The 27,965-nt window shown below is 42.1% G+C and overlaps 1 protein-coding gene across 5 annotated transcripts; it reads left to right on the top strand.

Moving 5' to 3' along the window:
• Positions 1–1,048: 1,048 nt before the first annotated feature.
• Positions 1,049–22,716, top strand: LOC110522122 (mitogen-activated protein kinase kinase kinase 7). Of its 5 annotated transcripts, none has more exons than XM_036975672.1 (19): positions 1,049–1,725; positions 2,765–2,875; positions 2,982–3,047; positions 3,184–3,229; positions 4,675–4,813; positions 5,695–5,819; positions 7,181–7,309; positions 7,809–7,939; positions 8,189–8,270; positions 8,524–8,642; positions 8,924–9,071; positions 14,206–14,286; positions 16,689–16,756; positions 17,650–17,752; positions 18,351–18,412; positions 18,897–19,012; positions 20,156–20,227; positions 20,285–20,299; positions 20,985–22,716. In XM_036975672.1, the coding sequence occupies exons 1-19, from the start codon at positions 1,711–1,713 to the stop codon at positions 21,163–21,165; spliced, it is 1,809 nt and encodes a 602-aa protein (XP_036831567.1). In that variant the 5' UTR covers positions 1,049–1,710; the 3' UTR covers positions 21,166–22,716. The 5 variants fall into 5 exon arrangements, with proteins under 5 accessions (XP_036831567.1, XP_036831566.1, XP_036831568.1 ...); XM_036975671.1 differs by having other exon boundaries at positions 1,051–2,158; XM_036975673.1 differs by lacking the exon at positions 14,206–14,286 and having other exon boundaries at positions 1,052–2,158.
• Positions 22,717–27,965: the final 5,249 nt, after the last annotated feature.

The following is a 27,965-nucleotide window of genomic DNA, read 5'->3' as shown; positions in this document are numbered from 1 at the left end:
AAACAATGTTTTCACCCACAAATGTTTCAGCCAAAAGGCAAGGGTTCACGTTTTCCAAAAACCTAATTTCTACTTCACAGACTCATCTTCATCCTGACCCTCGGTGCAAGCCTCGGGCTCCGAGAACTTCACCACACCTACCACCTCCAATACTTTGACCTCATTCACTTCCATTTCTTCAGTCTTCAGCTCACTCTGCTCACACTTTGTACCATTCTTTTTTAACAAACCTTTACTCCCTTTTTTTAACGACATTTTTAACCGACTCAAGCTCACCGTCTTCCTCCCTCTCTCTCTTTGACCTCCTCTGCCTCCCTCCATTCCTCCTCCGTATTCAAAGTATACTTCTCCTTATGATAATACTGCCCTTCTGACATACATCTTGTTCTTGCTTTCTCAAGAGACACCTTTTAACCGGCTGTCACAATCTCCGTACAATCAGCATGAACCCCTTGGGATGTAGTGCTCAACTGTACATCCCACTTATAAAGCAGCTGCTTCATCTTGATGTTATTCTTTATCAAAAGCTACCACAACACTTTTCCATTTCAAACAAGCACGCTCTTCCAACCACCGTGTTTATAGCTCACTCTGGACATGTACTCTCAGCTACGTCACTTCCTTCCCTGCTCTGTCACTTCCTTCCCTGCTCTTATACATCTGAGCTATTATACTTTTTGAACTGTCCACGCCCTAATTAGGCTCCCCTGGGAAACGCTGACCAAAACGATGGTTCCTACTCTGTCACTTGATTCTGGGTTGAATAGGGATTTACAGATTTAATCAGGGGCGAAACTTTCACTGGCGACGGGGGACATGTCCCCACCATATTCTGAAATTGCACCCCGCCCCCCAGTTTTATCATTGAAATGTAATAAAACGAGACAGGGATGTGCTTTAGGACCATGCAGACGCCTCTGAGCAGGCGGGTTGGCTGTTTGGAGTGTTTATCCAACTGGATAAAAAAAATTACAAAATAATGTCCCTCCCACTTCTAAAACCAAAACTGCGCCTCTGGATTTAATCCACATTATATCGGCAACAACTGAATTGTATTTTGTCCAGAGTACCAGACAAACTCTGATTGATGGATCATGATTGATGCGCCATTTGATAAATTTACAATTTCGTTTTGAAACACTAAAATGAGTAGCATTGCATTATACCTGTGTCACTCTAACAACGTTTCCATTCAGGCAGTAAATCACAGCTGTCATTTGCGTTTTACAACTGTATGTATATTATTAACATGTAAGAGACGTATATATACAAGAGGCACACACTTGTGCATGCATCTATTGTAATAATGTTAATAAAACTCGTATCCTTTATATTATAGTAACACTATTTGCGAAGTTGCATCTGCATGCCATTCGGGGAATAAAACTGGTGGGTCATAATTAAGGTAGCAAACTTCCTGGAGCTGCTGCCTGCAACAAATACGGGGGGGGGGGAACAAAAGTATATAATGTAAGAAGTCTCAGAGTCGTCATTTCAAAGTTATGTCCGCGAGTCAAATCGATTCTCTTGAGTTTTAAATGTTGAGGAAATCAATCACCCAATGTCTGGAGCCACTAGTACCGGTGGGGTGCACCTCAGTCTACCGCGGCGACGGGCTGGCATACCAGGCCAGAAAGCGGCCTAGTGTCATGTATAGCTAGCTAACTTGCTGAATGACTTTAGTCAACAAACGTCGTTGGCGTACATGATATGGCAATTGAAAATGTATGCATTCAAATTGTTCGCTAACTAGTTAGCCAATCGTCGACTTTTTAGGTAACGTTAGTAAACTGCCTTAGCTAGTTTACTAGCTACAGTAGCTTGCTCAGTTAGCTACCAGCTGGCTGTGTATGATTGTACTGAGCTGGCTATCTAGCCAGCTAACACGGTGTATGAGCTCCAGTTTTTAAAGTTGATTTATTTCCGCGGTAGGTCCGCCAGTGTCTTGGCAAGTTATGCCATGCAATATTATTTGTTTGTTTCTTCGAGTGCGCGTGTTATGCATGTTTTAGCTATTTATTTATTTGATTTTAGAACATCTTGGTGTTAATGAGTAACGTTAGTTAGCTAGTTAGCAATGTCTTCCGCCGATATGCTCGAAACTCCACCTGGATATCCCTTTGAAGAAATAGATTATGTGGATATTGAAGTTGAGGAGGTAAGTAGCTAAAAAGCTATATATCAACAACATTCCATTTGATTGACACGTGTGGGGTCGTCCTCTTATGTGAGTGGCATGACCATATACATTAAAACCAGGTCCTGACGCTGAAGTTGCCTCAATGCTTTATCTCAATCGTCATATTCGCTAGTTCTACCATGCAAGGAATGTTTGTTTATTCTGGTTTTGAAAAGCTTGGTAATTAAACATGACCATTCACTATGTCACTATAGCTATGCCATTTATCAATGATTTTGCCCAAGCCATAGACATGATACAGAATGGTCAGTTAGCTAGCTACCTATGTTCCAAATCGATTTGGCAGTGCTTGTTTTGATTATGTAGCGAGTTAGTTAGTTGCAGTTCCCCACAGGTGGGCCCTCCACATAGACATAAGACCCCATCAGCTGATGTTGACTGCCACATACTGTGATTGATATGCTGGATTGTGTAACGGAACTTGCCCACAAAAAAATAACTACAGTGTTAGCTAGGCCTAATATATCCAGGTGGAAAGTGGATTTAGGATTGTCATGATTATAAGGGATTAATAACAATGCATCCAACACACTTTGCTTATGTTGTCTACCTCTTCTCTTTCAGGTTGTGGGGAGAGGCGCTTTTGGTGTTGTCTGCAAGGCCAAATGGAAAGGCAAAGACGTCGCAATCAAGACAATCGAGAGTGAATCTGAAAGGAAAGCATTCATAGTTGAGGTATACTGGGCTACAAGTAGAGATGTTCTGCATAGTGGTGACAATGCTGTTTATTACAACTAAAGGAAACCAATCTTGATTGTGTTGCCTTCTCTCCCCTCCCTAGCTGCGGCAACTTTCACGTGTGAATCACCCCAACATTGTGAAGCTGTATGGCTCATGCAATAATCCAGTAAGTCAGCTTTTAAACACTCCAACATTTCAGTGTGTTGTAGCCTATGGTTTTGCCAGTTGTTGTTGTAAATACCTTAGAACAGTACATTGTTAGCCTTCTGTTATTCCTGCCTAATGCTAATTTTCCCGCCTAGGTCTGCCTGGTGATGGAATATGCTGAAGGGGGGTCCCTGTACAATGGTGGGTCTCTGGGCGATTATGTAGGGTGGCCTTCTGCACTACCACAGTAGACTTGGCCATTGACATGGCTTGCAAATTAGTGTAACCAACGCATGCCACGACATACCAAACACGTGGAAATATTGCAGTCAATGTGTCATTAACTCCAATACCCACATGCAAACTATTCTCTTAATATGCCCACTATTGGCATGATTCCTTAAATAGAACACTATCATTGGCCAGTCCTTGCACAGTGAACTGCAAGTGGAGTATCAGAGTTAGGAAGTGTAAATGGCCCTTTCCCTGCACAAGCACTTTACCCCCTTGTCTCCTGTTATCCCTCTGAATCTCTATCAAAGTAATATTTTAGGATCATTCAAGTTGACGTTCTTAGTTGTGGTTGTCAAAACTTTGAATACTTGAAACTATAACTTTGATGTTATTCTGTGGTTATTTGTGTATTTGAATGGTGTATATCTACTCTCTTAACTCTTTGTATGACATGTCTGTAAGAGTGTGTTCTGTGCAGTGGTGTAAAGTACTTAAGTAAAAATGATTTAAAGTACTATTTAAGTAGTTTTTGAGGTATCTTTACTATTTTATTTTTTTGACTATTTTTAATTTTTACCCATTACATTCCTAAAGAAAATAATGTACTTTTTAATCCATACATTTCCCTGACACCCAAAAGTACTTGTTACATTTTGAATGGTGATAGGAAAATGGTCAAATTCACGCACTTATCGAGAGAACATTACTAACACTATTGCCTCTGATCTGGCGGACTCACTGAACACAAATTATTTGTTTGTAAATGATGTCTGAGTGTTGGATTGTGCTGCTGGCTATCAGTAAAAAAAGAAATAAGGAAACCTGTCCCTTCTGGTTTTTACACTGCTGTTTATTATCTATGCATAGTCACTTTACCCATACCTACATGTACAAATTACCTCGACTAACCTGTACCCCCACACATTGACCTTGTACCGGTAACCCCAGTAAATAGCCTCGTTATTGTTATTTTATTGTTACTTTTTAATTATTTTACTTGTGATAATTTAGTAAAATATTATTTTAACTATTTCTTGAACTGCATTGTTGGTTAAGGGCTTGCAAGTAAGCGTTTCACGGTCAAGTCTATAAGTTGACCTGTTGTATTTTAAAAAAACTTTTGATACCTAAGTATATTTTAGCAATTACATTTACTTTTAATACTGAAGTATATTTAAAACCCAAATGTTTTTAGACTTTTGCTCAAGTATTATTTTACTGTGTGACTCACTCACCTGAGTCATTTTCTATTTACTTTTACTCAAGTATGACAATTGGGTACTTTTTCCACCACTGGTTTTGTGGATGAGTGTTTGCATTGGTTTCGAGGTCTCTGTGGAGATGTGTGTGGTGCATGTGTTCTGTGTTTATTTGGAGCTCTCTGTGGTAGTGACACTGTTCTCTGTCCACAGTTCTGCATGGTGCTGAACCTCTCCCATGTTACACTGCCTCCCATGCCATGAGCTGGTGTCTTCAGTGTTCCCAAGGGGTCGCCTATCTCCATGGCATGAAACCAAAGGCTCTCATTCACAGGGACCTCAAACCACCCAAGTATGCTCCTCCCCACCGCCTCACTCTCTGTTGTCTCTTGTTTCACTGCCCATAAAGTGGCCGCCACTCAAGGTTTCATTTGTTAGTTGTATGTTGTAGCCTATGTTATACTATGCAATAGCGTGAAATGCGTTATCTGACTTTTTAAACCAAAAGAGCGTAACTTTTTTCATCCTCTAGTCCTCTGTTATGATAGACCAATGTTTGTTTATTTTTTTATCTGGCTTCAGTAGTGAGGCCTTCGTGTTTTCATAGTATGCCTCTGACTGAATTGCTTAGAGTAGCTGTACCGGGTCCAGAGGTTATTTATTGGGATCTGACGGGGGGAAAAGTCCCTGGCAGTGGCAGGGCACTGTGGGAATGACCAGCTGGTCCATTTCCTAGAAACCTGTCCAGAATTTACTCGCTGGGAAGAAATGGGTCAGGCCTGTCGACCACTGGCTGAACTCACAGGCTACATCCCAAATGGCACCCTATTCCCTTTATAGCACACTGCTTTTGACCAGGGCTCATATGTAGTTAATAGGGTGCTATTTGGGATGCTGCCACAGAGTGCTGTTAACCTAACCTTCACATCCTTTGTGTTACACAGTGGGTGCTGCCAGAATGTTTGTGTGGTTGTAGTTATTTTCTGTAGGGGATTTGACTTCTCCCCCTTTGTATGTTTAAAAGTAAGAATCTTACTTGATGTATTTCCTTTTTCAGAGTTTTTTATGATTCGAAATGTTTACCTTGAATCGAAAGTGGATTTATGAAGCGTTTGTAACCCAGTAAGACCTCAGCAGCCTCTGGTAGTTACCCTCAAGTAGTCTCACACGTCACCAACCACTGAAGTTCACGTCTAGCATTTGAGTAGATCTTTGTTTCCTTGTTTGTTTCAGCCTGCTCCTTGTTGCCGGTGGCACGGTGCTGAAGATATGTGACTTTGGGACTGCGTGCGACATTCAGACCCACATGACCAACAACAAGGGAAGTGCAGCTTGGATGGCACCTGAGGTGTTTGAAGGCAAGCATGAGCTGCATGGGGAGATTTTGAAACACATGTAAAAGAGATGTCTGTCCGGCCTCTTGTCTTAGCACACATCTGAGAACAAGGGCTTTCTATCTAAACAGGTGTAGCCTTTCACGAATGCGTTCACCTAGAGTTCATTGATAGTCGGCGTTTAAGTGATACTACTGTTAAGACCAAAGTGTTTTATAGTAGAGCTCATGTCTAGTGGTGGAAGTGCTCATTAATTGTAATAGTGCTCCACTTTCGATTTGTCATTCACTTGATCACTGGAAGGCACAGCAAACACGTAGACGCCATTTCTCAAAGCAGGGTTTTTATCCAACTTTTGTTCGTATTTTCTTAATTTACAGTCATTCATATCTTGAGTGGTATGCATGATTACTGCACGCAGACTTTTAGGTGAATGCAGTGTTTCACTGTTAAATTAAACGACTTAAACCAGATATAAAGTATGTAGAAAAGTGGAGCTATATATTTTAAAAATTAGATCATCTTTAAGGACTACCAAAAAAAACCAAGACAGTCAGGGAGAATCTAAAATTCCCATTGATTTTGTAATGTTTGAGTCACTCGGATAGCATAAGCCATGGCAAAATGTGTAGAATTGCAGGAAACTAGCTTTTTAACAGCAACATTTTGTCTCTGTGCTAACTTTGCCACCGCTGCTGGAAAAAACTGGAATGGAAGGAAAGGTTTCATCCTTGAGAGAATGTAGCGTTTGAGTCTATGCTCTCGGGTGGTCGCCTAATGTACTTTGTTTTACAAAACACATTGAGGCGGTCAGGAGGAAACACAAATGAGGTAGTCATTATCTTGTTTGTTGAGGGAGTAACATGACTCCATGCAATTAAGCACCTCACATTTGCCCCCAGAATGACCTCCTTAAAGCTAATTTGCATCACAGGGAGAAATGTTTTCAAAAGGCCTAAGCAGCACATCAACTTTAAGTCCCAAATGACACTATTCCTTTATATAGCGCACTACTTTTGTCCAGAGCCCTGGTCAGAAATAGTGCACTAAATAGGGAATAGAGTGCCATTTGGGACACAACCCATAACATGTGTGTGAAGAGCAGTTTAATTCCGCAGTAATGGCCACAGTAATTATGCATCTCCGGAGAAGCCCTGAAGTAAAATTGCCTCCTTATTTTCATCGCATTTGTGGTCTAAAGGTGCAGACCAAATAAAGGCTTCCTGTGCTTTCCCATAAACATCCCCTCCCTCAACACTCCTCACTTAACTGTGCCTCAGAGAATTACCTTTCATCAGTCAATCAGAGCTATGTCAAGCCCATCATTTTTTTTCCCCCATCTGAAAGGCCCTGAGTGGAGCTCTTTCTCTCCTCTGTGCTTTCAGGCAGCAATTACAGTGAGAAGTGTGATGTGTTCAGCTGGGGAATCATTCTCTGGGAGGTGATCACGCGTCGGAAGCCCTTTGACGAGATCGGTGGGCCGGCCTTCCGCATCATGTGGGCGGTGCACAACGGTGAGTCCAAGTGGTGGGGATGGAGGTTGGGGAGGTGAATTCGTTCATGGTGGTGCTGACATGTCAATCGCCCTGGTGTTTCAGAGCCAGGTCCCCAGTGAGACCTGCTGAGAGATTAAATGAGTTACGAGGCTGACGATGAAGAGCAATTAAAAGACGCTCGCCTGTGAGGCGCTCCCCGCGGTTTCTTCCGTCACACACAGAGTGATGGCGCAGAATGCAAACGAAACACTGACTGTCTGAGAGCAGGAGCACACCTGGGGCCACAACACTGCTGCTGCACCCGTTTCTCTGACACGTTAGCGGAGCCTCCACAGCAGGGGCTGTCATTTGCAAGTGTTCTTCGTGTTTTGTACTGCAATGCACTTTCTGGAACGTCCTCATGTTAACAGATTTGAGTTTCCATACGTTTTACTGTGACTGTTTTGTGATTGTTTGTATTCGTAGAGATGAATATTGATCTAATGTGTCCTTATCTGTTTGTGTTGATGGTGTTCAGGCACCCGGCCACCGCTTATCAAGAGCCTTCCCAAGCCCATTGAGAGCCTGATGACCCGCTGCTGGTCCAAAGACCCCTCCCAGAGGCCCTCCATGGAGGAGATAGTCAAGATCATGACCCATCTTATGAGGGTAAAGACCCTCCTAGACACGCACTCATACTCATAGAGATGCATTAAATGAAAGATTGCTTGGCCAAGATGGCCATCCTGCAGTCATTGACCGCCACAATGTCCATTCCAGTGTTATTTTTAATTCTATGCCGACACTAACCCTAGATGCATGCAGGACTCTTTCCGTGGTGTCTTGTTCTCAGACTGCTTATCTATCGGTCAGTGTTGGTAATGGCACTCTTACATTCTCTGTCAACCTCTTTTCCAGTGCTTCCCAGGATCTGATGAACCCTTGCAATACCCTTACCAGTATTCAGATGAAGGACAGAGTAACTCGGCCTCCAGCACAGGTATTTTACTGAGTAATGTTGTTGCTCCTATGCTGCTAATTGAGTTATTATTGAGATGCAGGGCTCCCTTGCAAAAGAGACCTTGGTCTCAATGGGACTCCCTGCTACAATTAAAGGTTAAATAAATAAATAGAAATCTATGTCCTTGAAATGATGGAAGCTTTTATTACCTGCACTATAGTTTTACCTTCATGACACATCATAATGTGGCAATATCTCCGTTGTCTCACTACCTCTCCATTGGGTATTATAGGTTCCTATGTGGATTGCACTAGCAGCAAGAGTGACACAAACGTGGAGCATGTGGACTCTCAGGGGAGCAACGACACAATCAAGATCAAACCTCAGTTTGCACATCAGTTCAGGCCAAAGGTAAGGCGGCAAGCTGTACTGTACATTGCTAGCCATTTCTACCACAACAATTAAACTGGAACAATTTACTTTGTCAAGTGACTAGAAAGAAAAGGTAGACAAATGAAGGCAATTACGTTTGTGTTGATGTAAACGAAACGATTTACACAAGCCTCGTATGAAAGTAATCATGGTCATTTTGAAGTAACCATCAGTACTCTAGACCATAATTTGGTGACCTAAGTGAATATTAGTCAAATGTACAGTAGCCCAACAGTATCTGTTTTGTCTGTGCTCTCTAGGGAGACCCATTGCGGAGCCTGCCTCTGTCCAGAGGGGGCAGTGTTGAGAGCCTGTCGGGGCGAACCCACAGCCTGGTGGCCTCCGAGAGCAAAAGAATGAGCGCAGACCTGTCAGAGCTGGAGCACAGGGTGCCTTTCGCTCCTGCAGGTAACGTCAGGATCTACAACCTACATACCCCACAATGGATTATGCAAGAGGACAGGTATAGGTCTACATATTTTCGTAACACACCCCACACACACTGCTGTAGAGTATGGAGATCGGTGTTGCGGGTAACAATGTAAAATTTTGCGGTAATGATTAATATAACGGAGTTACCGTTCCAATTTGAGTAATAGTATTACAGTTACTGATCAAATAAATGGGTATTTACTTTATTCCCTTCCTATTACAGTTATTGATCCTCATAAATATGAGTGTTTTTATTCCCTCTTGGCGTAATATAAAAATATAATGAATTTGTCTTCTCACCAAGTTCCTGTTTATACACACACACTTTTAATAACTGTTTTAGTGAGGGAGATGAAAAATGGCAGAAGCATCTAAGACATTGACTTTCTCAGCATGGTAGTGCGCCCATTACTTTGATTTGGTAGGACAAAATGACAAGAATATAACTGTAAAATGTCAGCCGGGCCCAAGCGAGAAACACACGTCTCCACTGCTAGAAACACAACGTCCAATCCAATCTCTTGAAGCACCTGCAAAGGCAACACGCCAACACAAAACTCTTAGTGGAAGACCCCCCCCCCCCCCCCCCCCCCCCGAGACCTGACCACTGCTGCAGAAGATTACTGTCGTCCAGTGTTCCCCAGCTGGCAGCCCTGGTTTTATTTGGCGTTGAATTTTCTGAGCTAAAATAAATTAACTAAAATAAATATACGGTGCCTTCAGAAAGTATTCATACCACTTGGCTGATTCCACATTTTGTTGTGTTGCAGCCTGATTTCAAATGGATTAAACAGATTTTTACACACTACCCCATAATGGCAAAGTGAAAATGTGTTTTTAGAATTAAAATTGTTGCTAATTAAATACTGAAATATCTCATTTACACATTAAGTTTTCATACTCCTGAGTCAACACTTTGTAGAAAATCACCTTTGGCGGGGATTATAGCTTTGAGTTGTCGTCAGTATATCTGCCAGCTTTGCACATCTGAATTTGGAGATTCTCTTCCTTGTATATTTTTTCAATGGGGAGGGGCGGTGAACAACAATCTTCAAGTCTTTGCACAGATTTTCAATGGGATTCAATTCTGGGCTTTGGCTGAGCAACTCAGGAACTTTCGCATACAGCCAAAGGGCTGTATGCTTTGGGTCATTGTCCTGTTGAAATGTAAATCTTCGCCCGTCTAAGGTTGTTTGCACTCTGAAGCAGGTTCTCATCAAGGGTTTGCCTGTATTTAGCTCCATTAATTGTTCACTCTATACTTACCAGTCTCCCAGTCACTGCCGCTGAAAAGCATACCCATAGCATGATGCTGCCACCACCATGCTTCAAGGTAGGGATGGTGTTAGATGGGTGATGAGCTGTGCTTTGCATTCTGGCCAAATAGTCCAAATTTTGTCTCATCAAACCACATTATCTTTTGCCTTGTGCTCTGAGTCTTTCACGTGCCTTTTTGCAAACTCCAGGCATGCTGTCATGTGCCTTTTTCACAGCAATAGCTTCTGTCTGGCCACTCTCCCATAAAGCCCAGATTGGTGAAGTGCTGAAGAGACTGATGTCCTTCTGGCATTTTCTCTCAGCTAAGGAACTCTGCAGTTCTGTCAGAGTGGTCATTGGGTTCTTGGTCACCTCTCTGACAATGTCCTAGCCTGGTTTCTCAGTTTGGTCAGACGGCCAGCTCTAGGCAGAGTCTGGGTAGAAAATTTCAACACTCTAGAAATAGTTGTATACCCCTCCCCAGATATATGCCTCGTCACAATTCAAACTCCGGAGATCAACGGCCAGTTCCTTGGACTTTCTGCTTTGACACTGTCAACTGTGGGACCTTTTCTAGACAAGTGTGTTTCCTTCCAAATCATGTCCAAACAATTGAATTGGCCACAGGTGGACTCCAATCAAGTTCTAGTGACATCTCAAGGATAATCAAAGGATATTGGATGCACCTGAGCTCAATTTGGAGTTTCATAGCAAAGGGTTGTGAATACTTATGTAAATGAGAATTCTGTATTTCCTTTTCAATACATTTGCTAAAATTTCTAAAAACATTTTCCCTCTTGTTCATTATGAGGTATTGTGTGTGTGTGGATGGGTCAGAAAAAAATATTGAATTCAGGCTGTAACGCAACAATGTGGATTAGGTCAAGGGGTATGAATACTTTCTGAAGGCACTTGCTCAGTACCAGTCAAAAGTTTGGACACGCCTACTCATTCAAGGTTTTTTCTTTATTTTTACTATTTCCTACATTGTAGAACAACAGTGGAGACATCAAAACTACAAAATAACACATGGAATCATGTAGTAACCAAAAACGTTTTAAACAAATGTCAGAGATTCTTCAAAGTAACCATCCTTTGCCATGATGACAGCTTTGCACACTCTTGGCATTTTCTCAACCAGCTTCACCTGGTATGCTTTTCCAACCGTCTTGATGGAGTTCCCACGTATGCTGAGCACTTGTCGGCTGTTTTTCCTACACTCTGCGGTCCAACTTATCCCAAACCATCTCAATTGGGTTGAGGTCGGGTGATTGGAGGCCAGGTCATCCATCACTTTCCTTGGTTAAATAGCCCTTACACTGCACAAACCAGATGGGATGACGGTATCGTTGCAGAATGCTTTGGTAGCCATGAGGGTTAAATGCGTTTATTTGGGCTGCAATTTCTGAGCCTGGTAACTCTAATGAATTTATCCTCTGCAGCAGAGGTAACTCTGGGTCTTCCTTTCCTGTGGTGGTCCTCATGAGAGCCAGTCATCATACCGCTTGATGGTTTTTCCGACTGCAACTTTTCTGGATGGACTGACCTGCATGTCCTAAAGTAATTGATGGACTGTCGTTTCTCTTTGCTTATTTGAGCTGTTCTTGTCATAATATGGACTTGGTCTATTTTACCAAATAGGTTTATCTTCTGTATACCACACCTACCTTGTCACAACACAACTGATTGGCTCAAATGCATTAAGAAGGAAAGAAATTCCACAAATTAACTTTTAACAGGGCACACCTGTTAACCTGCATTCCAGGTGACTACCTCATGAAGCTGGTTGAGAGAATGCCAAGAGTGTGCAAAGCTGTCATCAAGGCAAAGAGTGGCTACTTTGAAGAATTTCAAATATAAAATATATTTAAATTTGTTTAACACCTTTATGGTTACTACATGATTCCATATGTGTTCATAGTTTTGATGTCCTCACTATTATTCTACAATGTCGGAAATGGTAAAATAAAGAAAAACCCTTGAATGAGTAGGTGTGTCTAAACTTTTGACTGGTACTGTGTGTGTGTGTCTGTGTCATCAAGTTATAAAAAAAATATTTTTTAAAGATTTATCTGTTCACAAGTATTCCCACGCATAATAGAGAGACGTGATCGTATACAAATGTAAGCAAGGTTTGAAATTATTGTTTTAGTCAAATATTTTATATGTTTGGGCTTCTTGCGGTTAGTTTGCAGTCTACAGTTAATTGTAATTATGTTCCGACCCCTCGACCGTCCCCTCAAGAAAAATTTGGTTGAAATTAGTTGACGATCCCTGCTTTAGGCCTATCTCATCCAAACAACCAAGACTTGATTTGAATCGTTCTGGAGGACACGCTGTAACCCATGGAGAGCTCAACAAACTTGTAGCTGGGTATGTAGTTGAGGAAATGCTGCCCTTATCGACAGTAGAATCTGTCATTATTGGGCTACTTTTTAACTTTGAAAAAAATATAACCTTTATTTAACTAGGCAAGCCAGTTAAGAATAAATTCTTATTTACAATGATGGCTTACCCCGGACGATGCTGGGCCAATTGTGCGCTGTCCTGTGGGACTCCCAATCACGGGCGGATGTGATACAGCCTGGATTCAAACCAGGGACTGTAGTGACGCCTCTTGCACTGAGGTGCAGTGCCTTAGACCGTGCTTTAGGCCTACGTTGACATTGTTTACATTGAGTGAGGACACACAACGTTTTGAGGGTGTAATGCAAAAGTAATATAACAAGTAGTGGAACTAATTACTTTTCCCAGGGAGTAATAAGTCAAGTAATATGTTATTGTTAAAAGATGTAATGGGTAATATATAAAAAACATTTTAATTACGACCCCAACACTGATGGAGATACAGATTCTGTAACATTGAAGTAGGCCAGCCAACGATATAGTCCTCAGAGATGTACATATGAATATGCAAATGTTTTACATAAACTGCCCATGGCATTATGTAAGAGCTCGATAGATGCATGCATACAGTAATCTTACATCAGCTACTGAAGTGGGTTTCATCCCAATACGAGAGATGGAGAAATGTCTATGCCGTTAGAAGCGACTATCATGTCTCCCTCTCCGTCAAACTGCAAGCCTCACCCCTCATATAAGCGCCTCCATATGCCCCTCGGCACTGGTGCCAATCATCTCCCCTCCCTCACACAGATCGGCGGCTGAGAGGAGGTCTTGTATTCATCATCAGCCCTGTCATGTTTAAATGTTAAGCTTTGGAGGCAGTCAAATACTGTTTGGCATGAAAAAGCTATAATTAAGTCTCTTGTCAGGGTTTTCCCTCATGCTTTCTTTCCAGCTTTCTTTTGAGAATGCTTTTGCGATGTCAATTATTTTCAACGTTCCATGTGTTATTGTTGTCAATGGTATATCATATGAATAATAATCATGTATTTAGCTTTAATCTGTATATCCTCAAAGCTCTTCAATAGTTAAATCAATTATGCTGTAGTTACTGTGTATAAATCAAATGTTCTATATGTATATTACAATCTTCAGATCTATATGATTTGATAATCTTTTCTAAGTGGATTCATAGTAAATATTCCTATTAGTACATTCAAACTGCTTGCTACGTGTAGCTGAATGCCTAACATGTCTGTGCTGAGACTTCCCATGCCGGGCCTAAATCCGCATTGCTAGCACTGTGATGTCGAACCAATCGACTAACCACAGGACCCATGCTTCCCGTGCAATGTGCATGTACTTTTGTGCTCTGCATGCCAGTAGAGTCCAGAGAGGAGTGAGGGGGAGAGGGCACCGTCCGACATGTATGCTCCAGCTCTGGGCCCTCTCTCTTTGTCTGCATGCATGTGTACGCCAGCTGTGTGTGTATGTGTATCTGTTGCAGCACGTCCCCAGTATAAACGAGGCCACCGTAAAACGGCGTCATTTGGCACCATTCTGGACGTTCCCAAGATCGTCTTCACAGGTACCAGTGCGGACCACCAGGCTACCTGGTGCCCTGGGTGTAGCTGGCTTGACTGAACTGAATCAGCGGGTTCCTCTGTTTGCTCTGGGCTTTGACACTGCTGTTCCTGTAGTGTCTGTTACTCCAGGTATCACAGGCTACAAGGGTCACTGGCTCCTGTAGTGGCCAACTGGCCAAACACCTTATACTTTGTCTTTGCATTTTCTGTTTGAATTGAAATATGGGGAGATAAAAAAAATATATATATATATTCCCCAATCTAAATAAGTCATTATTTTATGAATGATGATAAACCTGGAGTAACAGAGTTCTCGTTCCTCTCTTGTCTTTTGTGGTTTTGACAAGATGTTTAAAAGGGGCATGAGTTAACATGGTGGTGGCCTTATTGGGGTTTCACCCTCTAGTCACAAGGTGCTGATGGAGCCATTTCAATTCACATAGATCTGTCTTTTAATCTATCTAATCCAGATTCATGCATGAATCCAGACTTGAGTTAGCCTGGTGCAAAACTAATAGAAAGACTCTTGATTTAGGGGCATAGACCGGTTATCTAATCAGCATATTTGCAATCGGAGGGGGGGGGGTGAAATTGGTGTGATGATAAGATGCATAACTCATGGTCCTGTTTGTCTCTCAGATGTCATTCTGGTTTTACTGCAGGCAAGGAGGGAGTAAATCAGTTGGCTTGGTTGCTAGCTCCCCTCTCAGCTCGTCCCCTCTCAGCTCGTCCTTGTCTCTCATGCGTAGAGGACGTCTGTTAAAAGCTCTGCGAATATCTTTTTTTTTTTTTGCTTCTTTACATCCATTAACTTTGTAAAAGTCATTTTGATTAATTTCCCTCACATTGTGGGTCACACAGCTATTATTACCATCTGATATAAGGATGAAAGAAATGGGGACAGAGGCACTGGATATCGCAGGCCTTTTCTATTTAGGAAGTAGGAGCTGTAAGACATGTTGAATGAGTAGTTAATTAAACCGAGTGACTAAGGGAGAGGGCTGACGTAAGGGGATATTAAAGGTATGACAGGGTTGTTATCACTGTATGTGGCACACCTGGGTGTCACTCATTCCTACAGTTCATTTGACACCAGTCTCTATTTAGTAGCTCAATTAGTACGAAGTGTTACTTGATTTTTTTTTAGTTTGTTGACGTTTTGGATTGGCATTCTAATTCAAATGTCTTCAGTTTTGTATCGTAGTAAGCTGGAACTTAAAATGGCTCTAGTCGCAAAGTATTATTTTTTTTTACAAACGACACGACAATAACAGGACCTTATTCTGATGTATAGGCCCTAGAGCAACAATCACTGCAGTGACAGTGTCTCTGCCTGTGTGTCTCTGCCTGTGTGTCTATTGGTTTAAACGTGTTGTGCTATAGATATATCCTACTTTGGAAAGGTAGAGTTAAAATGGTAAGACCAGTACTTAGACCTACTGTACCAGAAAATAGACCGAGGGTAATTGCCCCCATCTCTGTTCCCTGTAGTGCCACATTTCACAAACCTACATTCCTGGTAGTTTTAGATGTTAGGTTTCATAGTTGTTGTTTTTTATATAAAAATCCTGATATTTCAGGTGTTGGCAAGTATTTCAAATTACTTCAATTGTCCCAAATCTAATATTTTAATGGTTACCATTATTGTTTCCCACATTGCAGTAGTTCAAGTGGTATTGTATGGGTCTCTGAGATTGACAGCAAGGGGTGTGCGGAGGATAAAAAGACCACAATGCTCTCATTGTCAGATAATTTCCAGCAGCTCGATATTCCAACAGTAAGACGTGACTCTGAAGACATTGTTCAAAGTTCTCCGGCAGAGATGAACTAATAATATCTTCAACTGCCAGATGGCTGGAATTTCTCCTGTTATTCTGAAGATGCCAGGCAGGTCAGAGCCAACCTCAGGTTTACCTTGGCTGGGGATTAATGAGGAAGACTAAAGGACAGGGCCAGGCCTGCTTGTCTTGTCTGAGACCCTGCAATGTGTGAGCCCTGAAATAGCCTAGTTCACCAGCCCCACCAACCCAAACAAGCAGATCTGCACAAACACGTGACACAGTGAGGCTTACCTATTCATGTGGTACAGTAGGTGTGGTCTGCAATGGGGTTATGGCAGTGGTGGTGTTTGTCTGCGCGTGTGTTGTGCCGTGTTAGTGTTGGGGATGATAACTGCTGCTCTATGGTCATTTCATGGCCATGCCATAGCACATGTTGACAGGCCAGGGAGTCGGGGGTTAAATCTGTGCAGCTGCCCTGGCTCTGTGGATCGGATCCCCCCCCCCCCTCATCCCTCACCACAGACAACAGACAAGTCCCCCTGGAACTGTCTCTGGGTGTCGCTCATGCCCTCCCCCTCTCCATTTCTTCTCTATCTCTCCCTTTCGATCCATCCTTTCCACAGCCTCCTGTGAGGCTCAGAGGCGTAGATCTGTACAGGACCTCCCGGGGATCGGCACAGAGTCCAGCCAGGTAAGATGCTCTGCAGTAGAACAGGGCCTGGGTTGTCGAGTGTAGCGCCGTACAAGAAGCCTTTCAGAAGCCTTTCATTTGTTTTCCTTTTCAGAGTGGTATAGTATCTTCTCTCCCTTCTTTGGATTGTTTTGCATTTTGACTGATCACGCCTATCATGTTTTGCTTGCTCTCGGAGGATTTGATACATGCTCGGTCAAACAAGGTGTCCCATGGGGGGGAAATGCTACAGGATGTGATGGAGAATACTGTTTGATATGTCACTTTTGAGAAGATCGAGATATTCCAGGTGTAGAAAGAACATTGTTCCCCCCCCCCCCCTACGGACAACCTTCAAATAAGACCCTACGTCCTTGCATTCCTAAACGTTGATTTCTACAGTATATTTTGTTAAAAGGCTCACCTCTCCCTGTGCAGAGCTATGCAGTAGCGAAGTTCACTGAGTTTAGTAAGAAACTAGACTTTGGACCCGGGTTTGTTTATTTTTGTGTTCTTATACCTTTTTGTGAATTAAGAAAGAATATCTTTATGAATTCCCAATAGTGTGACAGAGATTGTGGTTCCTCTGATTTTCTTCCGTGTTTCTCTCTTGCGGAAGTGTGTACATGACCACAGACAGACTTTAGACCTTGTTTTTCACCCTTTATACTTGATACTTTTTACTTAACAAACTATGCATTGTATTACCCCAGTGGAACAGGCTCAGGATTTTCATGTGGGTTTCTGTTGCCGTAGTCATTGTTGACTTTGCTTGAGTGTCAGATGTTGTATGTGCCATGGACAAAAACAAAAGGGCCATTTCTTCTATGATTGGCTGTGTGAGTGATTGACAGTGTTGTTGGCCTGTTACAGGGGCTGTATGAGTGATTGACTGTGTTATGGTCCTGTTACAGGGGAGTAGGAACAGCAGCAGGTCCTCCAGTCCCAGTGTGAGGATGGTGCCGCCTGATAAGACCAGCAGCCGAGGGTACAGCTTCTCTCCCGATGACCCCACAGGTATAGTAGTCTACCTCTGTCACTCAAACATGCTCATCTCACTGTCTACAGCTGCTTCTACAGATGGAGCTGGAAGGAGTTTGGTACATGTACTAATAATAATTTGATGAGCAAATTCACTCATACTGCCCATGTTCCTTACTGTATTATCCTATATTGATGCTGGTGCTCAACTTGTTGCTAAATGTAAGATCCAAAGACCTTGTATCCCATTCCCTTTGTCCTGTTGAGAGACGAAAAAGTGAAGGTTGGCGTTTAGAACCAGTTTGATTGAATGAAGTCAGCGTCTCGTGTTGGTTGTGTCACCCTCTCACAACCCTGAGTGCTGTAATGGCATCAATGTCATTGTGGATGGGGGCGTAAATCACTTGAGCAGGTTCTGCAGACATTACGTAATCCTCATCAATGATTTAAGGCGCTGTCACACGGAGCCTGAGAGGGGCGGGGACACTGACACAGGTCTATTTCTGTTGAAGGACTTCTGGTGTCTATTGATAACTGTGTGCCTTCCCAGTCGACTCATCTTGCACCGCCTGGGCCTGTGCTGGTGTCACTGTCAGACCAAAAACAAACACAAGTCTTGCTCTCTCCTGCCCAGATACCAACGGCTCAGACAACTCCATTCCCATGGCATATCTCACTCTGGACCACCAGCTGCAGGTAGGGTTCCATTTCATACCGGACCTCCCCCGACCTGCGAATGTTAAGCATTATTTTGTGCCACAAAACAGCTTGATCCCACTCCCATCCCATTCAAGTGTTTGTGTGACCTGTCAAAATTGGCCTCGCGATTGGCCATTTGACAAACTCTTTGATTATTTTTCTTTTGTCGATTGCTCTATTTTGTGTTTGATTTCAAATGTTGAGGTTTTCCCTCTCAACGATGTTTTCAAGGACACTGCAAATTGACTGTATTAACTCAATTAGTGCAGGGATTACTTCTGTTGTCACAGTGAGAAAATGATGCTATCCCAAAAGCGGAATGTCTTTATAAATACCCACCGGCTACGGCGGTGAGCCATGTTGTGTATTTTTAAAAGCTCAGACGGTTCTGAGAGCTGATAGATGTGTTGCAAAAATGTATTTCTAACTGGCTATAAGCTCCCTAGATCAATTAATGACAACATGCGTGGTTTATTTTCAGCCCCTCGCTCCTTGCCCAAACTCCAAAGAGTCCATGGCCATGTTTGAGCAGCACTGTAAAATGGCCCAGGACTACCTGAAAGTGCAGACAGAGATCGCCTTACTGATCCAGAGAAGGTGAGTAGTGAACCCTTACTCTACCTCTCCATCTTGTAGGGCAAGCGTTCAGCCCCTACCAAAGTGCTGCGATAATACGCTATTTGTTCATTCTGTGTTTTTTTTTTTTTTAAGGGGACTGATGTGGTACTGCAGTGTCTAATGTAATTAACTTGTGTACTGTAAGCCCTGCTGAATGTGGCCAGACACATATTTTTGATGTGATAAAAAAACATCTCCGGTTTTAAGGGGTGGGCTGTCTTGTGATTAACATAACAAGCAGCTCCATGGCATGGGTAGCACGTATTTAGACTTGGGCGTATGACTATGCAGAAGGCCACCCAAAGGCAATTACTGAATTTCGATGACAAATCCAAGGCAGGCAGGCCTTCTTATGCTGTGGAAGTCGAGCGCAGTGGAACAACTGGCTGTGTTTGGCTAAAGAGCTCGGCTCATATTTCTAGACGATGACTTTAGCAAGGAAACTACCGTGTTTGTGGAGTCAGCGTTTTTCTCACACGGGCTATCCAATGCTTTGGTGCTCCTTTGCATCTCTCTCCAGCCTCTGTTGTGCTTATTGTGAAGTGCCCCTGTTCAAGCACAGCTGAGTAATTCACAATTATCGGAATAAAGGCCCAGTGTAGTCAAAAGCGTGATGTTTCTGTCTTATATACATTTCCACACGATGAGATGCAAATAATACTGTGATATGGTGAAAATGATGATCATGCCCTTTTTAGTATAAGAGCTGTTTTGAAAAGACAAGCTGATATTTCAGCCTGTTTTGGTGGGATTTAGTTTTAACCTGCCCGGTGACATCACCATGTGGTAAATATACAAATAGAAAGAGTTCCAGACCTCTCTGTCAATAACAGCTAGTTTTCTCTCCAATCAGAGTACTCTGATGCTGAGTTAAATTCTTGCTTGAGAAAGTGCGCTTTGCTGAGAAACTATATTTGTTTTAAAAAAAAATAGTTTATTTGTTACAATCACAGTAAGGTACTTGTTAACCAGAAATTATTTGATATTGAGACAAAAACGGCTGCATTTGGCCTTGTAAATGCAACAGTTTCAACGATTTTACCCAGTTACAGTTCATATAAGGAAAAGTACATGTAATGAATTACTTAGGCCCTAATCTATGGATTTCACATGACTTGACAGGAACGCATCCATGGATGGAGCTAGGCCCACCCACTGGGGGAGCCTGGCCCAGCCAATCAGAATAAGAAAAAAGGCTTTATTAAAGACAGAAATACTTCTCAGATTCATCAGCTGTCCGGGTGGCTGGTCTCAACGATCCCGCAGGTAAAGAAGCCGGATGTGGAGGTCCTGGGCTGGCGTGGTTACACGTGGTCTGTGGTTGTGAGGCCGGTTGGACGTACAGTACTGCCAAATTCTCAAAAATGATGTTGGAGTCTGCTTATGGTAGAGAAATGAACATTCACTTATCAGGCAACAGCTCTGGTAGCCATTCAGCATGCCAATGGCGCACTCTCTCAAAACTTAAGACATCTGTGGCATTGTGTTGTGTGACAAAACTGCACATTTTATTGTCCCCAGCACAAGGTGCACCTTTGTAACATAGCTGTTTAATCAGCTTTTTGATATGTCACACCTGTCAGATTGATGGGTTATCTTTGCAAAGGAGAAACGCTCACTAACAGGGATGTAAATACATGTCGGCACAATTTGAAATAAATACTATTTTTGTGCCTATGGAACGTTTGTTGGATCTTTCATTTCAGCTCATTAAACATGGGACCAGCACTTTTACATGTTGCGTGTGTAATATTATAATAAATAAAAATGTATTGTTCTTTCTGTTTGCATTTGATCTTTTTCTCTTTTGCAATGTGCTTCTCTTTTCAGTTCTTGTTATCTGATGTAAGCTGCCGCACTGCTATTCAGTTTTCCATATTGTAAACTGCTCAAGTCCACCATTGCGGCAGCTATATTTGTATGTGTAAATAAAACCAATTTATATCTCCAGGAAAGAGTTGATCGCTGAACTGGACCGAGACGAGAAGGACCAGCAGAACACGTCCCGCCTGGTCCAGGAGCACAAGAAGCTACTGGAGGAGAACAAGTCTCTGTCCACCTACTACCAGAAGTGCAAAAAGCAGCTGGAACTGATCCGTGCTCAGCAACAGAAGAGACAGGGCACCTCGTGATGGGCCACAAGCTGGCCGCCACCTGGCTCGTGCTGCAGAGACACACAAACAAACTGTTCCCATGTCATATCCCCTGTTCTACTCCCCTGCCTCTGCTCTTTCCTGGGTCACCTGTAGTCTAGTCTGAAACCCAGACCCTACCTGCAAAATAATTGACACTATCTCTCTCCTCCTCCTCCTCCCTCTGCCCCATGACAACTATGATCTCAACCTAGGTGCCCACGCCTTCACCCTGTAGGTTCCAGTGAGTGGATCTCGTTTTACCTTGTACTGTAAAGAGACCTGTGTTTTACTGTGTACCTGCATGTTGCGTTATTGACACACCCTGCTGATAACATGGAACGGAATATTAGATGTGCACTCAATCAAGCTGTTATGGAATATCTCTTGCACATCTTTACAGTATATTCTTTGATAGCAGGCCAAAACAATCAGCATGCATCTGCTCTCTCTGCCCATAAAGAGCTGGAGTCCTAAATTGCCTGCTCTGGGTTCAGTGAACACACGGGACCGAGCGATGGGCTTCTAGGCCTCGATTGTCAGCCATCCTTTTAGTCAGGATGCGATGCTTCTTGAGGTGTGTGAGCATAGTACAGTAACTGCTGCTGCTTCTTGAAGTATGTGAGTACAGTAACTGCTGAGCCTGATTGGAGAGGGAGGCCAGTGAGGGGTGTGAAATATGTTTGTCTCTATTGCTCTCAGGGCCCCTCGGACCCCTCCCCTGGGTTGCCTGGTCAGTGTGTGTGTCCACCCCTCCTCCCACAGTCCAGTCCTCCCATTGGTTAGTTTTACCCTGACCTGTCCTCCTAACTGGCCAATGGCCATGTGTCCTTGAGAATGTGAAAAACACAGACGGTCTAGACAAAAAGTGTGAATTATGTGCAGAAGTTGGTGTTTTAATGAATTATGACCAGAATCTATTTGACTAATCTTTGATCTCTAAGTGTTGTTTTGTTACTCTTTTAATGCAAAAATAGGTGAGCACAACCCCTTATAAAAGAAATCCACCACAACCTATCTGAAAGTATTTAATGTATGTTCTATTTATTTTACCGGGGGATGTATTTTAGATATGCCTTGCACATCCATGATGTCTTTGATAAAAAAGGAAGGACTTGGCTTGTCACACGTACCTGGATAGAAACATGGGTCGGGCCTCAAACAGAGATTAAATATAGTCTGTTTTCAACAACCACAAAAAACACAAGCAAAGACGACAGACTTCTTTTCTCAACCTGTTTAATTGAAATAAACTATGTACGAGGTTCAAAGTGCAACATCTTTATCATGACTTAATTTAGTTTCCTTTTGTTTTTTTCCTATCCATTTTGGTGTTAGAGATTATACTTTTATCTGGTATGGGAATGCAGAGATGTACAAGAGGCCTATCCCTCGCCTATATGTTTTTAGTTCACATGTTGCCTTAGAATTTGATTGCTAGATTTTAAAGTATTTGACTTGTTTTTCGTTCCTTACTTGCGCCTCATTTGAATGTAATGGACAGTCAGTCAGTGAGAATGAGACTTTTGTTTTGAGGGAGAATTGTATATTATGCCAATGGTTTACCAGGAGGCTGATTGTCTGGTCAAATGAATGTCAATAGGCTGCAAAAGAAATCTGTCACTGCTTTTCCCAATTAATAGAATGAATCCCAGTAGCTTTAAGTATCCGTGCAAGAAGAAAGTTGATTTAGACTTGCAATGAGAATTGATCTTACTTTGAAATGTTGTCTTGCCGTTTCATTTGACCAGACCTGCTGTTGCTGCTACAGTCCTTCAAATGTTTTGCACAATCCTCTGGTTTTACTGATTTACATGTAACTAACCGTTTGGGTCTTGTACTTCAAAGTATATATTATGATGGTTTACAAGGGAGGTAACAGGTGAAATTGTGGAAGGGTTCATTTGCTGCAGTTATATCCCTAGTTTTTCCCTTTTCTTAAAGTTATATTCACTATCATTTTATTAACCATTACTGTATATAAAATGTTTAAGAACTATTGGGAACAGGTACAGTGCCTTCGGAAAGAATTCAGACCCCTTGACATTTTCACATTTTGTTAGGTTAGTCTTATTCTAAAATTAATTAAATATCTACACACAATACCCCCTAGTGGCAAAGCAAAACACAGGATTTTAGACATTTTTGCAAATGTATTAAAAAATAAACTGAAATCACATTTTACATAAGTATTCAGACCCTTTACTCAGTACTTTGTTGAAGCAACTTTGGCAGCGATTACAGCCTTGAGTCTTGGGTATGACGCTACAAGCTTGGCACACCTGTATTTGGAGTTTCTCCAATTCTTATTTGTAGATCTTCTCAAGCTCTGTCAGGTTTTCATCCAGGATCCCTCAGTACTTTGCTCCATTCATCTTTTCCTTGGTACCTGACTAGTCTCCCAGTACCTGCCGCTGAAAAACATCCCCACAGCATGATGCTGCCACCACCATGCTTCACCGTAGCGATGGTGTCAGGTTTCCTCTAGAAGTGACACTTGGCATTCAGGCCAAAGAGTTCAATCTTGGTTTCATCAAGCCAGAGAATCTTCTTTCTCATGGTCTGAGAGTCTTTAGGTGCCTTTTGGCAAACTCCAAGCGGTGTGTCATGTGCCTTTTACTGAGGAGTGTCGTCCGTCTGGCCACTCCATAAAGGCCTGATTGGTAAAGTGCTGAAGAGGTGGGAGAACCTTCCAGAAGGACAACCATCTCCACAGAGGAACTCTGGAACTCTGTCAGTCTAACCATTGGGTTCTTGGTCACCTCCCTGACCAAGGCCCTTCTCCCCCGATTGCTTAGTTTGGCCGGGCGACCAGCTCTAGGAAGAATCTTGTTGGCTCCAAACGTCTTCCATTTAAGAATGGTGGTGGCCACTATTCCTGGACCTTCAATGCTGCAGAATTCTTTTGGTACCCTTCCCCAGATCTGTTCCTCGACACAATCCTGTCTCGGAGCTCTACAGACAATTCCTTCGACCTCATGGCTTGGTTTTTTCTCTGACATACACAGTCAACTGTGGGACCTTTTTATATAGACAAGTGTGTGTGCCTTTCCAAATCATGTCCAATCAATTGAAGTCACTACAGGTTGAAGGACATCTCAAGGATGATCAATGGAAACAGGATGCACCTGAGCTCAATTTCGAGTCTCTTGGCAAAGGGTCTGAATACTTATGTAAAAAAGTTTTTTTTTTTTTCTAAAAACCTGTTTTCACTTTCATTATGGAGTATTTGCTGAGGCTATAATGTAACACAATGTGGAAAAGGTCTAGGGGTATGAATACTTTCTGAAGGCACTGTATGTACCTGGGAGGGAGGCATCATGAAATAAACTTTAACATTGAGAAAAAAAAAAAATTTGTGTGTGAGAGAATGTATGGTCTACACGCCCACCCAAATAATTCATAAAACGTATTGATCCATATGGCTCAATATTACAAAAAATGCCAAAACGTTATCCCTGTTATGATTTAGATGAGCTAAATTCGTCTTGCAGATTGTGTTTTCATCTTATATCTCGAAGCTTCCCATAACACCCTTCTGTGAGGGTTGTGGGGTGCTGGGTAAGGTGTTTGTTCACACCTGAACTGGCAACACAAACAAATGAGTCTGCTAAAGGACTGAGTACTGATGACTGGCATCACATCAGTCACGGACCTTACTGTGTGTAAGTTCAATCATTACTGGGGGGGGGGGGTTCGTCCCGCCCCGCTCATCTTTTTTTGTGGTTCTTTGTCTTATATACTGGGGATTTCTGGGTGTTTTTGTGTTCTGCCAGGAGGTGGCGTACAAGATCTAGACATGTTCTCTGTCCAGGAACTGAGGCTGTTTTTCACGGACAAAGAAACAGCGTTTGCCACTGTATGATGTAACAGTTGAGGGGATCAAACCTGAGTCTTAATACTTTGTGTACGGTAATGATTCAAGACTTGTAACCTAATTTATTGATTGTATGAAATTATGAACTTGTTTTATATGGCAACAACACGATTAGTTACACAAGTCCCTAACAAAGCTGGTCAGATATGCCTTAGCAAAAACCGATGATCTGATTCCTCTTTCAAGGGCAAAAGGTATGTAACACAATGTTTTATAATTTTAACCAAAACATATCTCCCTTCTGCTTACAAAGGCTGTGTTTTCACCCTCACAATAGAGTTAATCTTGTGTGTTTTGAAGTTGACCGCTAAAGAGAAGACAATTAATAATTTTGAGGAGAAATGATGTCATCTCCCTTCTGCGGCCAGGTATTGTGTTGCTTGCTTTGGCTGGCCTCCATGCCCTTGTTGAACTGTTGAGTGTGGTGGAAATAAGGAACTAAGCGTTTTGTTAGCAGCCCTATCCTGTGCTGCGCTGCTTTGTTCTCACAGTGACATTCTCATTTTGTGTTTTGCTTCTTGTCTCTGCAGAGAGGAAATGGATGGCGAAGGTCTGTGTCTGGCCAAGGAAACAAGAATGCCATCTTTGGGTCTGTGTCCCAAATGACATCCTATCCCGTATAACAAGGGTAGTAGGCAACCCTGGTTCTGGAGGGCCGCAGGCAGTGTTGAGTTTGTCTGTGTTGAATTTAGGCATTCACTGAACTGATCAATAAGCTCACTTGGTCAGGTGTGGTGCCTAGTTGGTGCCTACCGCTGCCCTATATAATGCACTACTCCTGGTCAAAAGTAGTGCACTATAAAGGGAATGGGGTGCCATTTGGAATGAAGTCTTTGTCTCTTGCCTAGATATGCAGATGTCTTTCTTTTGTGAGTGTGTTTGTATGCACACATCAACACTGATTTCAAATTCTATGCTTGGATCCAACTGTTACGTGTTTATATTCTTGGTAGGGGATTAGTTAAATTTGTAAGAACTATTGTGCATCTGTCGTAGGAAGATATGACATACTGCATTACATGATTACAGCCAAAAATACCCGTTTTTGTTGTCAGTCATCATGCTTTTGCACAGTCTTTCCTTGACTTTGTCGAACAATGATGTAAGTGGTTGGCAATATGAATGCATATAGTACAAGCATTTCACTACACCCACAATAACATGCGCTAAATATGTGCGTGACCAATACAATTTTATTTGAGCTATTGCACAATGATATTGTTCATTACGACTGTTTGTAGACATGGCTGTTGAGAAATTACTGCTTGCGTTGAAGTTTAACAATGTGTGGAGGCAGAATGATCATTCATCTTCTCTCTGAAAAGGAAAGTTGAAGTTGCACTTACTGTGCACTAGAATTTCTCTATCTCATGGTAGCCATGGAAACTGTGTGACATAAATAGGCTAGAAACGGTCAGAGAGATGTTGCAGTTTTTAATAATGGACAGAATTTGGGTCATAATATCGTGTATGTTGGTCTATAAATTGCACTGTGTGCCAGATACGTATTCCATTAATCTGTATGAATCCCCAGTTGGCCTTCAAAAGAGGCTGTGGGTGATTATTGAAGTTCTCGTCTGCAGAGTCAAAGACATCACGCAGAAAATGACGGCGGTTTCAGCTCTGTGTTGGCAGTTTACTTTCTGTAGGCTACATCTTACCAGGTGTAGTATTTCACGTGCATTTCATATATTTGGATGGTAGTAATTTAACTTTGACGTAGTCTTAAAAATTTTCTCAATTGTTTTACCATAAAAATAAACAATCTGTTATTTTCTTCAATTACTGGATCAGAAACAAATTAGCAACCGAAACAGAAATGATTGCCCACAAATATAAAAAAATATTGGGTAGTAAACCCACTGGGCACACACTGTTGTTTTAACATAATTTGTCAATGTATTGTGATGTGGAAAATACATTTCGATTTGAAAAAAATCATCAACCAGTACAGTTTTCATCTCATTTCAACCAGCGTGTAAAACAAATACATGGACTTAACCTGATTAACAGGTTGTTACATTATTCTAATTTCAACATAATCATCAGAACCACAGTACCTGTCAAGTTTGGACACACCTACTCATACCAGGGTTTTTCTTTATGTTTACTATTTTCTATATTGTAGGATAATCGTGAATACATGAAAACTATGAAATAACACATGGAGTCATGAAGTAACTAAAAAAGTATTTAAAAAATCCAAATATATTTTAGGTTCTTCAAAGTTGTATTTATTTTACCTTCATTTAACTAGGCAAGTCAGTTAAGAACAAATTCTTATTTTCAATGGCAGCCTAGGAACAGTGGGTTAACTGCATTGTTCAGGAGCAGAACAACAGATTTTTTTTTTTTTTACCTTGTCAGCTCGGGGATTCGTTCTTGCAACCTTTCGGTTACTACTCCACGCTCTAACCACTAGGCTATCTGCCGCCCTAAGTAGCCACCTTGATGACAACTTTACACACTCTTGACATTCTCTCATCCAGATTCATGAGGTAGTCACCTGGAATGCTTTTCAATTAACAGGTCTGCCTGGTTGAAAGTTAATTTGTGGAATTATGCGTTTTAAGCCAATCAGTTGTGTTGTGACACGATAGGGGTGGTATACAGAAAATAGCCCTATTTGATAAAAGACCAAGTCCCTATTATTGCAAGAACAGCTCAAATAAGCAAAGAGAAATGATAGTCCGTCATTACTTTAAGACATGAAGGTCAGTCAATCCGGAAAATTCCAAGAACTTTGTTTAAGTGCAGTCGTAAAAATCATCAAGCACTATGATGAAACTGGCTGTCATGAGGACCGCACACAGAAAAGGAAGACCCAGAGTTACCTCTGCAGAGGATATGTTTGTTAGAGTTATCGGCCTCAGAAATTGCAGCTCAAATTAATGCTTCACGGAGTTCAAGTAACAGACACATC

This window comes from Oncorhynchus mykiss, chromosome 4 (genome assembly GCF_013265735.2).
Source record: "Oncorhynchus mykiss isolate Arlee chromosome 4, USDA_OmykA_1.1, whole genome shotgun sequence".
NCBI classification, from domain to species: Eukaryota; Metazoa; Chordata; class Actinopteri; order Salmoniformes; family Salmonidae; genus Oncorhynchus; species Oncorhynchus mykiss.
This window is presented reverse-complemented; position numbering and strand designations above follow the sequence as displayed.

Coding starts and splice junctions, on each gene's coding strand:
- LOC110522122 (XM_036975671.1), top strand. CDS start 2,078: ATGTCTTCCGCCGATATGCTCGAAACTCCACCTGGATATCCCTTTGAA. Junction 7,940..8,188: donor TCATGACCCATCTTATGAGG/GTAAAGACCCTC, acceptor CCTCTTTTCCAG/TGCTTCCCAGGATCTGATGA. Junction 17,753..18,350: donor CTCTCCCGATGACCCCACAG/GTATAGTAGTCT, acceptor TCTCCTGCCCAG/ATACCAACGGCTCAGACAAC.